Source organism: Sitophilus oryzae, unplaced genomic scaffold (assembly GCF_002938485.1).
Source record: "Sitophilus oryzae breed Bouriz unplaced genomic scaffold, Soryzae_2.0 scaffold_1576_pilon_pilon, whole genome shotgun sequence".
In the NCBI taxonomy this organism is placed as follows: Eukaryota; Metazoa; Arthropoda; class Insecta; order Coleoptera; family Curculionidae; genus Sitophilus; species Sitophilus oryzae.
In genome coordinates, this window is record NW_022146254.1 from 1,640,143 (window position 1) to 1,655,737 (window position 15,595).

Sequence of the window (15,595 nt, forward strand, 5' to 3'; positions counted from 1 at the left end):
CTTTTTATTTTGTTTGGCAGATCGAAAGATCCTTTCGAAATTTAAGGACGGCCGGAGATATGGGGAAAAGGTGACTGGGTAGGATGGTCGAAGGATGGAACTGGAGCTTATTAAATTAGCTGGAAGGGAGCCTTTTACGGTACCGCTGTCGATCGATGCGGGATAAGTGTTATTAGGCATTGCCGCAGGCTTTGAGCGAGCTTTGTGCGTCTGTTACTTTACGGCGTTATCTGGAATTGGCTTTTCCGTCCTCGCATTTTATGGAGTTCTTGTGAAAATATTTTTTTTAAACTGGTTTTGTAATAAATTTCATAAATAATGCGCAACGCTACAATACGTTTGTGCCGCGTTTATTTCTTAAAAAATCCGGGTATTTTGCCACTAAACAAGTATTTTAAAAAATTAACAAGTTACTTCTTGTAAATAGGTTGTCAGGTGTCAGTAGTTTTTTACTCGCAAAACAAATTTACCTAATCAACAAAAAATTCCTAATATTTCAGAAGGTATATCTCCCTCCATCTTAAGAAGCAATAACACAAAAACAATAAAGAATGTCATCTCTACATCATTGAAGTACAGGCAATTATAGTTGAGATTGAAACATTTTACTTTACAAAGCAAAAGGGAACGCTGGTTCACCACAATATACTGAAACATTTTACTTTGAACAGTGGACACGTGTTTTGCTAACTGTGTTAGTATCATCAGCAGATGATCAAAATATGATATACAGGGTGGTCCGAACTGCATTCCGGAAACTTCGGGAGCATATTCTGCAGATTAAAAGAAGTAAAAAACTTTTTATAAATGTAGGTCCTAAAATGCTTAGTTTCGGGGATACAGGGTGTAGAAGTTTCATTTTTATTTCGATTTTTTCCAAATAATTTCTGAAGTAACGTCAATATTTGAAAGAAAATTTGTGTCTGATAGTTTTTTGATATGAGAAATTTGATTTTGATGTCACTATGACTCCTATTTGTAGGGGTCGCCACCTACATGTGTTTTAACCGCTTTGAAGAGTAATAACTTTGTGTCCGTACCTGTATAGAACTGCTGAGTGAAAAAATATACATTTTCGTATTTTTTTACATAAATAATGTCTCTTGGTGAAAATCGTTACGAGCAACCCTTCTCGAGATATTTAGAATGGGAATAGTCAATACATGTCATTATTGACAAAAAATAAATATGTTGAGTACATAGTTATTGGACTAAAAAGATAAATTTGGAAAATTTTTATTTTTTTAACTTAATCATAAAATTTTCTTCAAAAAAATGATGATTGGTGATGATTTGGCGCAAAAACATTTCAAATTTATGATTTCCGTCTATTAACTATTTAGTCAACATGTTTAATTTATGTCAATGATGACAGGTATTGATAATTTCGATTTCAAATATCTCGAGAACTATTACTCGTAGCGATTTTTATTAAGAGATCTTTTTTACGTTAAAAACGTTGTAAATGTATATTTTTTTACATAGTAGTTTTATACAGGTACGGACGAAAAGTTATTACTCTTCAAACCAGTTAAAAATATGTAGGTGACGCCCTCTACAACTAGGAGCCATATTGACATCAAAATCGAATTTCGCACATCAAAAATCTTCCAGATACCAAATTTCATCGAAATATTGTTGTTACTTCAGAAATTATTTGGAAAAAATCGAAATAAAAACGAAACTTCTACACCCTGTATCTCCGAAACTAAGCATTTTAGGACATACATTTATAAGAACTATTTTACTTATTTTTATCTGCAGAATATGCTGCTGTAGTTTCCGGAATACAGTTCGGACCACCCTGTATAATAAAATAGGATAATGCGACATCTCTGTCGGGTGCTTTAAGGAAAACCCTGCATAGAAGGTAAGCGAAATTTTACACGAAAAGGGTTGACCTCCAAAAAACCCCTGACGAAGCAAAAAAATGACTTCGGTGCGAAATTCGATGCACTGTCCGCATCGATAAAAATCGACAAGACGCCGCGCTTATTGTCGCAAACATAAACCGAGCACGATTGTAGACACGCCGACGGTAATTCCCGATCTGGAGCAAATCGACATAAGACCTTTTTTCTCATCTTCTTTCTCACCCTCCTCCTTCGCCTCCTCTACCTCCTCCCGTTCCTTACGTCGGCCTTTAAAAGATTCCCATCCCGAAAGTCCCTCGGGACCCGTCGTCATATGCCGCAGAGGATCGCGTTTCTTTATCTTTTTATTTTGTTTGGCAGATCGAAAGATCTTTTCGAAATTTAAGGACGGCCGAAGATATGGGCTATATGGGGAAAAGGTGACTGGGTAGGATGGTCGAAGGATGGAAGTGGAGCATATTAAATTAACCGGAAAGGGAGCTTTTTACGGTACTGCTGTCGATGGGTGGGGGATAAGTGTTATTAGACATTGCCGCAGGCTGTGAGCGAGCTTTGTGCGTCGGTTACTTTACGGCGTTATCTGAAATTGGCTTTTCCGTCCTCGCATTTTATGGACTTCTTGTAAAAGTAATTTAGTTTTATATATAGAAAATATTCTTTGCAGGGTAATTTTTTAATTAGTTTTGTAATAAATTTTATAATTAATGCGCAATGCTACAATACGTTTGAGCCGCGTTTATTTCTTAAAAAATTCCGGGTATTTCTCTACTAAACAAAAATTTAAAAAAATAAACAAGTTATTTCTTGTAAATAGGTTGTCAGTAACTTTTTTTATAACCAAGTTTTTATAACCAACAAAAACTTCCTAATATTTCAAAAAATATATCTCCCTCTCCATCTTAAGAAGCAAAAACATAAAAACAATAAAGAATGTCATCTCTACATCATTGAAGTACACGCGATTACAGTTGTGATTGAAGCCTTTGACTTTACAAAGCAAAATGGAACACTGATTCACCACAATATACTTAACATTTTACTTTGAACAGTGGACACGCGTTTTGCGACCGTGTTAGTATCACCAGCAGATGACCAAAATATGATATATGATAAAATAATATAATGCGACATCTCTGTCTGGTGCCTTAAAGAAGAGCCTGCATCAAAAGTAAGAAGAATTTTACACGAAAAGGGTTGACCTCCAAGAAATCCCTGAGGAGGCAAAAAATTTACTTCGGTGCGAAATTCGAGGCACTCTCCGCCTCGATAAAAATCGACAAGACGCTGCGCTTATTGTCGGAAACATAAACCGGGCACGATTGTAGACACGCCGACGGTAATTCCCAATCTCGAGCAAATCGACACAAGACCTTTTTTCCATCTTCTTTCCCTTCCTCCTCCTTCGCCTCCTCTACCTCCTCCCGTTCCTTACGTCGGCCTTTTAAAGATTCCCATCCCGAAAGTCCCTCGAGACCCGTCGTCATATGCCGCAGAGGATCGCGTTTCTTTATCTTTTTATTTTGTTTGGCAGATCGAAAGATCTTTTCGAAATTTAAGGACGGCCGGAGATATGGGCTATATGGGGAAAAGGTGACTGGGTAGGATGGTCGAGGGATGGAACTGGAGCTTATTAAATTAGCCGGAAGGGGAGCTTTTACGGTACCGCTGTCGATGGGTGCGGGATAAGTGTTATTAGACATTGCCGCAGGCTTTGAGCGAGCTTTGTGCGTCGGTTACTTTACGGCGTTATCTGGAATTAGCTTTTCCGTCCTCACATTTTATGGAGTTCTTGTCAAAGTAATTTAGTTTTATACAGGACCCGGCAATAATGCGTCGGGCATGTGTAGCTTCTATATAAAAACTTAGGAATAGTGTTTAAGTTCAGAATTAAATGTATTAGGATGTATTTCAGGAAAATATTTTAACTTCTACAGAGATGGCTCAAAAAAGTGTGAATGGATCACGATTATTTTTTTAAATAAGTTACCCTGTATATTATTGCATTTTTAGCTTCCATTGTGTTTACTTTACATAATACTAAAATATTATTATACATGTTTTGATAGTTTAAGAGATTTTAGTGAATAAATAAAAATATATAATTTTTTCACTTTTTTAAAAAAGTCATTAAAAATGCAAGAAATGTCCTAAAATTATAAATATAAGAACGTTAACTCTCGTTATTAGCAGCGATAACATGAGCCCCCATAATCAACAGTAGACAACAATGGACCCAACTACAAAGAGAGTATTTAAATATGTGAGATAGGCTACACCATAATTGAAAGTGGTTGCACAAGCTAAAAATGATGATGACGATGATACAGGGAACTACTTTATCATAATATATTAATATACGATGAACCGTTTATTAAAACTAAATATCTATAAGTTGGCATAGTTCCAGAAGATCCGTGTTAGTACAATTATATGAGGAATGTTATCGATGTTCATTTCCAAGTAAACTGGACGGCCCATTTTTTTTTCAATCATACGGTATTATGTTGTGTACTATTATAGTACTGTATATTATGTTACTGTAAGTATATTCTTCAATACCATCCTACTAAATTAAGTTATACAGGGTAATTTAAAACTAGATTTAATATTATTAGCCGACCATACCAATAGGTATGGTAGGCTATTAAGATCGGCAAAAAAAAAGTTTTTTTAATTTCACTCAAAATGAGTTATTTGGGTCTATAAATGACCTAGATACAAAATATTTTCATGGTGTCTGTCCGTCTGTCCGTCTGTCAGTCTGTCCGTCTGTCCGTCTGTCCGTCTGTCCGTCTGTCCGTCTGTCCGTCTGTCCGTCTGTCCGTCTGTCCGTCTGTCCGTCTGTCCGTCTGTCCGTCTGTCCGTCTGTCCGTCTGTCCGTCTGTCCGTCTGTCCGTCTGTCCGTCTGTCCGTCTGTCCGTCTGTCCGTCTGTCCGTCTGTCCGTCTGTCCGTCTGTCCGTCTGTCCGTCTGTCCGTCTGTCCGTCTGTCCGTCTGTCCGTCTGTCCGTCTGTCCGTCTGTCCGTCTGTCCGTCTGTCCGTCTGTCCGTCTGTCCGTCTGTCCGTCTGTCCGTCTGTCCGTCTGTCCGTCTGTCCGTCTGTCCGTCTGTCCGTCTGTCCGTCTGTCCGTCTGTCCGTCTGTCCGTCTGTCCGTTTGTCCGTCTGTCCGTCTGTAACACGATAAACCAAAAACCGCTAAACCGATTTTAACCAAATTTGGCACAAAAATACTGTGGCACCCGAGAATCTGGCCATTAGTTTTTGGTGGGGGTGGGCGGTTGGTAAGGGGGTATGGGAGGGGGTTAAAAAAGTCGCAGTTTTTGAGATAAAAAAATTGAAAAAATTCCTTTACTTTGAAACTAAAAGAACTGCCTACCAACTTTTTATTAACATATTTTAGTATGGGCGGCTATACGTGCCTCCCGGCGCCAATTTTTTTTTATATTAGCATTACCTGTATAATTTGTTTTTTCTCTTATTAAGAAAACAAACTTTCTTTACAATTTTTTTGTGTTTTGAACCAAAATGTTACCATACACATGTTAATTGTTAAAACGAGTAAAACACTAGTAATTTGTATTATATATTTTGTTCTATATGTAGTTTTCTAGCTATTAATATAACACCCAGTACATTTATTTTATAGATTTTACTGCTTTTATTCTCAAACATATCTCGGAAAGGTATCAAAAAATGGTAATTTTTGATCATTTGCAAAAACAAAAAATTATTTAAGAAATGGAGTATCATACATCAATATATTACGAGAAAAAATATGTTTGAAATTTGCCTTGGCAATTAGATACGATCCTCCTATGATTATTTTCAGACAATGTCTAATTTAAGACGATTTTTTAGCAAATAATTTAACCTAGGTCCTAGTTATAAACTATGTTTAAGTCACAAAAAATTTGATTAACAAAACTTACCTATTTTACCAAACTTCTTATTCGTAGCAGGTACTCAAAGTTATAGTAACACAAATATGATTTGTATTAAGTTTTTTTAATGTCACTTCAAACTATTTAACATATGACGAAATGTTCTTGTCCGTATTTCATTTGTTTATTAGGTACTTGGAATATAGTATATAATAAAAAAAAATACGTAAGAACAACTCATTAACAAGAATGGGCTCGAAAATTGTTTTAAAAATAATAAGAACAAACAAAAATTTAATAGTGTTAACAAACGGCAACTTGATTTTATTATTAATTTATACGTAACATCGCACTGAGATAGCGTTTCTGTCGAACGTACGTTTCCTGTGGAAATTCCGCGCCAACTGAGATTATTTTACAAAAGATAGAAGTGAACCGTCGCGTCGGAATAAAGACGCCGTCGCTATGGAAACGACGCCTGCGTCTATCCATTGCAATATAAAAAGCAATTTAAGAATAATAAATAACTCATATTTGTTTTAATAATAAGTCTAAGCCAATTTTAATCCAAGGGACTATCATACCCCCCAATGCTCCAAAAAGGCACTATATCAAATTTTGGGTAAGAGATTTTCACTCCAATTATCCAAAAACATTATTTTTCTGTCGGAACCATGTCTTTTGAGCATTTTTTTTGTCATGTCAACAAATGCCTTGGTTAATTTTTGCTGCTTTAAAATTTCAGATGTCCCAAGGAAAAACACAGTATATGCTAAAAAAGTTTTTGTGAGAAATTAAGAGTAAAAGTTGCTTTGTTATACCAATCACATTTAAGATACTGGGTTTTTTATTTTAATCTGTATCTTCGTTATTTTGCTGTAAATCTACATTTTTACGATTGCAATAGATAGATAATGACCAAGTATACAGGGTGGTGACAATTTCGATGCTCAACATTGGTATCTCAGAAACTACGAGAGATACGAATTCGGTTAAATAGGACGAAAGTTGCGTAATTAGAAGTTTGACAAGCGCATATGAAGTAAACAATAACAGTCAACAATATGTTCAACAAATGAAGAAACACGAGATATGTATGATGTTTATTAAGAAATAATAGAAATTACGATATGGCATCCGCAAGTTATAGAACATTGGTACTATTTTCGCAAGGATTTCAAGAAATTTAGCAGTTGCTAGTAGCTTTAAAAACAAGAGGCCAATATTTTAAAAGGCTTATATACCTGTATACTGCACAGCAAAATATAATTTTTCAAACACTTAAAAAATATTTCAGAAACTTTTTAAAAAAAATATTTTAAAAAGAAATACCCTTAGCTAAAATCCTAGCCGGTTAAAAGATGCCCAAATCGTATTTTTAATCATATCTCACTTTCTTTTTAAATGGAACGAGGGTGGCTCTTTAGTATCTTTGAAAAAGATACGAATAATTTTTTTCCACACGCTTAGTATTTGGTGTCAAATTGTCGTTATGTATGTTACAATAATTTCAAATAAACCATATGCGAAAATGTCAGCAGTTGACATATGATATGTCATTCTATTCAGAGTGTCATTTTCTATCAAATAAAGTAAAAAAATACCAGGTGTGCCAGTAAAACCGGAAGTGACCGAAAACAACTGAACATGTCAATCAATCCTAATTTATATCATATACTAACATACCAAATCTCGTTGTTTTATCTGAAAAAATAAAAAAGTATAGGGGGTGAGCCACTTTTGCGGCGCACCCGGTATACATAGATATTTGTTTTTGGGGGCAGAACAAATTTTAAATAAAAATAAAAAAATAGTAGTATACCATCTATTTATTTAAATTCCTAAAACTAAATAACAGATTGTAATCAGAAAAAAAATATTAAGTAGGTAACTCACGTTAGCATAAAACGTAAAATAAAAAAATATAAAATATAACAAATAGAATATCTGATTAATTATTGAAGCCTATGTAGTAAACAGTCATGTAACTTAAGTATGTATACTGATTAAAGCTATATGTCTAATGATATTATAATAATGCGGTTAAAGAATTATGTAGATATTTATAGACTAGAAATAAAACAGTAATTCCCATAATTCTTGAAATATTATGATCAGCAAGAATTGGACCCTGCAAATTTTAAGACTTATTTTTAAAACGCTATATTTCTTACACTAGATGTTTTAGAAAAATATATTTCATTTCAATTTTAAGAAAAATTTGCCAACAGTTCCAAAAAATTACAGCAATGATTTATTTTTTATAAAATCATCACTTTCATTGGTGTTTGAAGTTTTACTTTTACTGACAGCATTTTCTTTTAGGATACTGCAAATTCTAAAATAATTTTTTTCTTCACACTGTAGCAAAATCGACTTTCCAGAATCATTAGTTTTCTGAGAATCCGCTCCATTGTGTATCAAAATCTCAACAAGCTTTAAATTATTATTTTTTATTGAGCCATAATAGAGTGGAGTGTTGCCTTTATAATCTTGCGCGTCTATGTTACAATCGCCGCATTTTAACAATTCCTTGACTGCTGGAACTCGTTCAAACATACATGCTAAATGTAAAGGAGTATAATAAGTTTCATAAGTACAAAGATTGGTCGATGCACCACTATCTAACAATATTCTTAATATTTCTATTCTCCCAAATTTTGCTGCAATATGTAACGCACTGAATCCATCCTTATTAACAGTATTTATGTTAATTTTAAATCTGACTTTCTTTTTGTAATGTTTCTCATCTAAAACATCAAGTTCATCAACAGCAGAACATGCCTTACAATTACATAAAGGATGGCACTTTGTGTCCAAATTAATTTTTTTTAAATCCAAAATATTGGTGTATCCCAAATAATAACAAGCTAAAGGAAAATCATTATTTTCAATAGATTTTAATAGCACATTAATGGACTTTAATTCTGTGTCATTTTTTGGTTTAATGCCATGAAATATACCCCTTTCCTTCAAATTTCGAAAAGCTATGTCTTCTGATATATTTGATATACTATGATTTGAAGTATTACTAAGACATTCAACTTCCTTTATTACTTTATTACTTTTAACTACACCATACCATTTTATTAGCTCAGTAATATAATAATTTGGAGCCACCTGTAACACTGACATTTTACGATTGTTTTTAATGCATACGGAAGCTCCACCTTCAAGTAAAACTTTAACAATGTTAATATAACCCCATTTGGCAGCTAAAAATAATGGAGTATCTCCAGAAAAATTTTGCAAATTTAATTCTACGAGATTTGAAGAATAAATTAAAGCATTAACACAATTTTCATGTCCTCTATCACTGGCTAAATGGAGTGGTGTATTTTTGTCATTATCAGCAATATTGACATCAGCACCAAAGTTAATCAAAAGCATAAGAACGTCTTGAAATCCTAACTGAGCAGCATAATGTAAAGCTGTCTTTCCACAATAGTCCTTAAAGTTAATATTAAATTCTAAAGAAAGCAATAATTCAATCAACTCAATATTATTTCCAATACAACTAAATATCAAAAAGTTCTGATTGTGTTCATTAACCACATCTTTTATTTTTTGATTATATCCACCCATTAAAATTTGCTCACATTTTTTACAAGAACATAAAGGGTGGCATAAATCAGTTTCAGGCAAATACTTATTAAATATAATTCTAAGAAAATTACATAAATCCTCATTGGATTTCGCCTTTTTTAATTTATTATATAAATAGTAGAAAATAGTATTACTATGTTGATCTGATTTATTGTCTTCATTTGTATATTTATCCATACAAGATATTTTATTCTCTAAAAATGCACTGCTCTTTATAAATTCTATAGAACCTTCAAGATTTGCCTTCAAAAAACAATTTTGATCGGTGTTGCCAAAATTGGTAAAGTTAAAATATTTTATGTAAGATAAATTTGCTATCCAGTTTGGAATATTACACTGTAAGATTAAATATACAAATATTTGTAAAAAATCATCTGATGTTAAACACATATCCAGTTTTTGTAAATTTTTACTTCTATTAAAAACATTGAAAGCTCTTGCTAAGCAATTTACTTTATCTAAACATGTAAAAACATTATTAATCCTAGATAATTCATATTTAGCACTTATAATCTCATTCTCAAGTGTACAAGGAATATTTAAGTCCGATAAAGAAACATTTAAAGAGTTCCTTATAATCTTATTTAGTTCACTATCCGTGAAATGATGTAAACTATTAATACCGTACATTAGTTTTTGACCAAGACAATATTGCATACATGTTTGTACGGCCAGTTTTAAATTTTCTAGAAATAATTCGTCACTGTTACACTTTTCACGTAAACCATCACTTTTGAAACAAACTTGTAGACACTGAGAGAATAAGTTGCCTATTAAATCAATTTGACTTTGCAAGATGTCCAATGCAAATGTTTTTTCCTCATTTTTCCAAAAGGTTGTACAAAGATTTTGTATTGATTCTAGTATCTGGCACTCAGCAGTTTCATTAAACAAAAAATCCACACAATCTTGTAGTGTTAGCAAAGAAACTTGGTTATTTGAACACTCAGAAAAGTTCTGCGACAAAAATAAAGGTTTTTCGATACACCAAACTGTATATTTATTTTCTCCACCTACATAATGGGTCTCTTCAAAGAGTACTTCAACATCGACATTAAAAATATTATCATATTTTAAATGTTGATCTTTCAAATGAATGTTTTTTTTACTTAATGTAGAAAAAGTATCAGCACTATGGGGCACTAGAACATGATCCAAAATTGTAGTAATGGAAATGTTTTTATTTCTTTGGCTCCCAGTTCTTGGTACACAAATTATCCATTTTTCTGTTGCTGCTTTCGATAAAATATCGCTGTTGTATTCTTTAATAGATTTGAAAAATACATTTTTGGATAGATCTTCGTCATATTGTGACCACATTACTATTAAATCATAATCAAGATATAATATGCAATAATATTTTAAATAAAATTAATTACTTTCCTTTTAAAACATAATAGTACATAAGAACTAAAATGGTCAAATGCCATTAGTGTCAAAGTCAAATGTTAATATAGCTTCTTCCTTTTTTTTCTTCATTTCTAGATTCCCAGGGTTGGATTTTTCCACAATTTTAGCATCGAACAATTGGATTTAGAAATAAACAGAAATAGCCGTTAGTTTTATAATAAATGCAATAAAGTAAATTTGGAGTACAAAGCTATAAATTATAAACCTATAAAAGAAATTGTAACAAACCAGAAACCACGCAAAACATTTTTTTGTACTCTATTCAGGGTACGTTTTGGCAGCTGATCAGGCTGTGTAATATCATCTTGTCAGTGCCAGTTGCCAACGTAATAAATTAAGAAGAAGCGGATGGAACGTAACCAAATATATTTTATTAATTAAAATTGTTTATTAGAACTATTTTATTAACAGTTTAGATTAATTACACATTTAACACTGTGATTTAACATACTTTAGCACATAAATCACCTTAATATTTATAGTACGTTCTTTTTTACTTAATATTCATCTGGTATTTGTATAAATTTAGCCATCATGCACTGTAAATGTAGAGCCGCTACTTATCCTTTCAGTGAAATTAAAAGGCTTATTTTCCCAGATAATTTAGTACCTTGGTTTGTTAACTTTGCAGATTATAAGCCCTTAGATTATGATTCGAAATCCTTAACTAATAAAGCGTGGGCGGACCCTCCAATAGGTATAGTAACATCTATTTTAATACTTTCCTTAATAATTGACTATGTTAAAGGACCCAGTTTTAATCCAAAATGGAACGAATTAGACAATAATATAAATCGGAAAAGTCACATGGGTAATTATGAAATAAAAGATGGTAGGCCGTTAAATCCAAAAGGACGTACAGGATTAAGAGGTCGAGGAGTCCTCGGTAGATGGGGTCCAAATCATGCTGCCGATCCCATCGTTACCAGATGGAAAATGGATGGCAATAAACAAGTTTTAAGTTCAACTAACAAGTTAAAAAGCTAATAGCTATATGTAAAAAATGTATTTCTGTTAACAAATTTTAGACCTATTTTGCAATTTTGTGCCATACAACGGAAAGATTGTGGACAATGGGCTATTCCAGGTGGTATGGTTGATCCAGGTGAAAATATAAGTCAGACACTAAAGCGGGAATTCATGGAGGAAGCATTAAATAGTTTGGAATGTTCTGAAGGTGAGTATACATACTTTGTTAAAACAAAAAGATATTTTATCTAAAATATATAATTAACTTTTTGTTTCTACATATTTCAGAAGAAAAAAAACAAAACGAAGAAATGCTAAAGGCCTTCTTTTCCAAAGGAACTGAAATATACAAAGGATATGTAGATGATCCCCGAAATACTGATAACGCCTGGATTGAAACAGTAGCAGTAAATTTTCATGATGAAAATTCTTCTCTAGTAGGAAAGTTTCCTTTAAAAGCTGGTGATGATGCTGCAAATGTGAGATGGATGGACATTAGTGGAGATTTAAATTTATATGCTTGCCATTTGGATTTCATAAAAATTGTAACAGTAAAATTAGGAGCTAACTGGTAGAATTAAGACTAAAATTATTAAAAACATTTATATTTTTCTAAATCATAATTTTATTGACTTATTTACAATAACCATGTAAAAACTTAAATTTTATGGAATAATATTAGAAAATCACGTTAATCTAATATTATTGCCATTAACTGTTTTCCTTTGTACTATGATATGCACAACAAAAATCATATATATAAATAATTTCCTAACAACTAGAGAATTTTCATTATCTATATTCCATTTATTAATTATTTAATAAATAGTTTTTGTTTATAAATATCTTTATACAATTAACCTAATAGCTGTACATTAAGATTTAATTTACAATCTTCAAAATTATCTAGGGGTTATTGTTGGAATTTGTTAAATTAAAAAGAATTTCATTATAATACCATTTGGCAAGAAACTATACATGACAAATGTAAAAATGCAATTCCTATTTTCTGATATATAATTAAAACAAGATGGCAGTATTTAATAAATAAATATACAGGATGTCTGAAAGGTCTTCATGAAGAGTTAATTTATTGACAACTGGGAAATATTTAAAATTTAGAGAGGGCAATATGTACTAATATGTTAAAGTTTTTTTTTATGATTACTAATGTTTGTGCAGTCTTTTTGTTAGCTCAATAGAAAATCATAGTTTGGTTAGTTAAACTATTTTTGGATAGTGTAGTATTGAAACAAAAAATATATTCTCAAACTGAAGTATATTTTAATGGGAAAAATGTAAAATAATAAAGCAACGCGTCTTGAGCTAGATATTAACAAACATATTTTTTAATAACATCTAAAAAATCTATACCTCAGAAGCATACTATGTTAAATCACAAAACACAATTTTGAGAAAAACGAATTTAAAGCTTTTTTTGAAGTTATTTCGTAATTACTCGGTTATTTTTAAGCCTATGATTCTAATATTTGGTATATAGGGCCGGCTACACGTACAAGCTTTACCACGAGCTTACCTGCGCAAATCTGTTTGTATCGGGAACTCGCTGTGTGTAGACGGTAAAACGGTAGCACGCACAAACCAACAAGCGCGGCCTGCGTAAACGTCGCGCTGCTAAAGATTTTAGTTTGCGCAAACCAGTTTGTGCGGTGATTTCATACGTGTAGACGGTATCAGCGAGTTCAAGGTACAGTTTTGTGACTTTTGTGGGTTTTGTGTTATTAGTTATCAACTCTTGTCTGATATTCGTACTTATTCCAATAAGGAGTTTATGACGAGTTTTATTGAAATATATTGATCGTTGCCATGTCTATAGCTAGATAAAATTGAAAGATTATTCCGATAGAAACAGAAAAAATGAGAGAAAATGGTTTTCTATTTAAGTCAATTTTTACTCCACTTCGATCTATACCGTTTATTTTTCTGTTTTTTCTTTAACAATAAGCAATAAAAAACAATAATTCGTCACTTGACATTTCCACGAACGGAACCACAAATTCAGAATAGAAATAATGATGAATGTACGCTCTTACTTGCATCGTGTGGACACCGCACAGTGTTTCTTCTAGTTTGCAGAACTCAGTGTTACTTATAGTTGTTGTATACCGAGCAGGCAAGTCGCTGTCGTGTAGCCGCCGCTTATGACTAACTTATTTTGAACTTAAATGAAAAATAAAACAGTTTAAAGTTAGTTACTAAATTATACCAACATTTTTTGGTGTGACTCAAATACGCCAATTTTGGACTTAATATGGTTTGATTCTAGAGTACAGAATTATATACACATAACAAATTAAAAAGTTATAGTCTGCCCAACGAGAGGATGCATGACAGTGACAGTTGTATCTGTCATTACAATTCACAAGTAAATAGTTTTTCTATCCTTTTTTGGATGTCATCGGTCCAAATCATCCCAGCCTTGTTGGACAGAATATACATCTATCAAAATGGTATAAATATGTATAATGATATCAAATTATTGATTCAAATACGTGAATGTAGAAAGTTACTAATTGGCACAAAAAAAGTTTGTATTTCCTGCTTTTTTTCGACATTTAATAGACGACAAAATTCGATATTAGTCTTACACATACCACTTCATAATTTGAATCAGTTCTGAAGAGAAGATTTTTCAGGTACCCTTTATATTATTTTTAACATATTATATATAAAGCATAAAATCTTCCAGAAAAAGAAAATTCCTCCAACAAAAAACATTACATGTTTCTCTCATATCAAAACTACCCCAGCACTACCATGCATGTGATATTTGAGTTAGATGCTACAGGGTATTCCAAATAAAATATTTCGACTATTTATTTTTCTCTGACAGATATAAAACCCGTAAATTTATGAACGGTTAAAAACATTACTATGTGAAACTTCTTACTAACAACTATTAAACTGAAGAAGTTGAAATTTGAAGGACGTTTTGAAAAAGAAATATAGGATGTTTGAAAAAGTGTAGTTTGAAATGTTGAAAAATTAAAAGAATGTTTTTACGTGTAAAAATAGTTTTTGCCAATGTTTCTTTGGTGTGAACATGCCTTTAGAATTACAATAAAACTGTAACATTTATACGTTAAAAGAAGCAACAAAATATAAGTGAAAAAAGAACAGAAAAAACGGTTACAGTTTCAAACAGTAGTAGATTTTGATGTGGTGGTTCCTTTTGAAAATTGAGTTCAATCCCTGTTGTGACTAGGGATGGGATTTTTTCCCGATATATCGATAACTACGATAGTTCTCGATATATAGAATAACAATAGGTAGAGAGGTATCGAGAGGTACCCCAAGCAAAAAACCTCACATTACATTTGCAACATTACAGTCAATTCCCAAACAGTTTGCTTTGTAATGTTGATTTCTAAAAGTTGTGTCGTGATTGATGAAACCTTGCTACAGGAACATTGTTTTTGAATGGTGATTAAAACGTTTTTTCTGCAACATTGCAACAAAGATTCAAATGAAAGATCCGCGAAGTTAATAATAATTAATAATATAACAAATATACCATAAGATCGAGTAAAACGGCGTCTAGTTAGCTTGGAAATGAGTATCGATGACATTCTCCATATAATTTTACATATAAAATGACAGCGATTTTCTTTTCATAGCCATCGCTGACGCTTTTTTTTTCGATCATACGTATAAGTTAGGTTAGGTTAACGCACTTGTTTTTTTACGCTTTTGGTATCACGTTTTATGCTTTTCGAATGAGATTTTAATGAATGTAAATGTAAGTATAATTTTATTATTATGTGTGTTTTAATAATGTTTGTAGCCGTGAATAAGTATGACAAATTTTGTTTAGTTTGTTTTTAAGTTAAATTTT

General features: G+C 32.2%; 2 protein-coding genes across 2 annotated transcripts; one reads left to right on the forward strand and one right to left on the reverse strand.

Moving 5' to 3' along the window:
* Positions 1-7,619: 7,619 nt before the first annotated feature.
* Positions 7,620-10,769, reverse strand: LOC115879115 (ankyrin repeat domain-containing protein 27-like). Its single transcript, XM_030895766.1, has one exon. It carries the CDS (start codon positions 10,678-10,680, stop codon positions 7,996-7,998), a length of 2,685 nt encoding a protein of 894 aa, XP_030751626.1. The 5' UTR covers positions 10,681-10,769; the 3' UTR covers positions 7,620-7,995.
* A 345-nt stretch (positions 10,770-11,114) lies between these two features.
* LOC115879116 (ADP-ribose pyrophosphatase, mitochondrial) lies at positions 11,115-14,848 on the forward strand. The gene is made up of 4 exons (XM_030895767.1): positions 11,115-11,467; positions 11,519-11,744; positions 11,799-11,947; positions 12,028-14,848. The coding sequence occupies exons 1-4, from the start codon at positions 11,305-11,307 to the stop codon at positions 12,312-12,314; spliced, it is 825 nt and encodes a 274-aa protein (XP_030751627.1). The 5' UTR covers positions 11,115-11,304; the 3' UTR covers positions 12,315-14,848.
* Positions 14,849-15,595: the final 747 nt, after the last annotated feature.

What these genes read in the sequence shown, in the direction of transcription:
- LOC115879116 (XM_030895767.1), top strand. Translation starts at nt 11,305, where the DNA reads ATGCACTGTAAATGTAGAGCCGCTACTTATCCTTTCAGTGAAATTAAA. An exon ending in GTGGGCGGACCCTCCAATAG is followed by an intron (nt 11,468 to 11,518) that starts GTATAGTAACAT and finishes ACTATGTTAAAG; the next exon opens with GACCCAGTTTTAATCCAAAA. An exon ending in GTTTTAAGTTCAACTAACAA is followed by an intron (nt 11,745 to 11,798) that starts GTTAAAAAGCTA and finishes AACAAATTTTAG; the next exon opens with ACCTATTTTGCAATTTTGTG.
- LOC115879115 (XM_030895766.1), bottom strand. Translation starts at nt 10,680, where the DNA reads ATGTGGTCACAATATGACGAAGATCTATCCAAAAATGTATTTTTCAAA.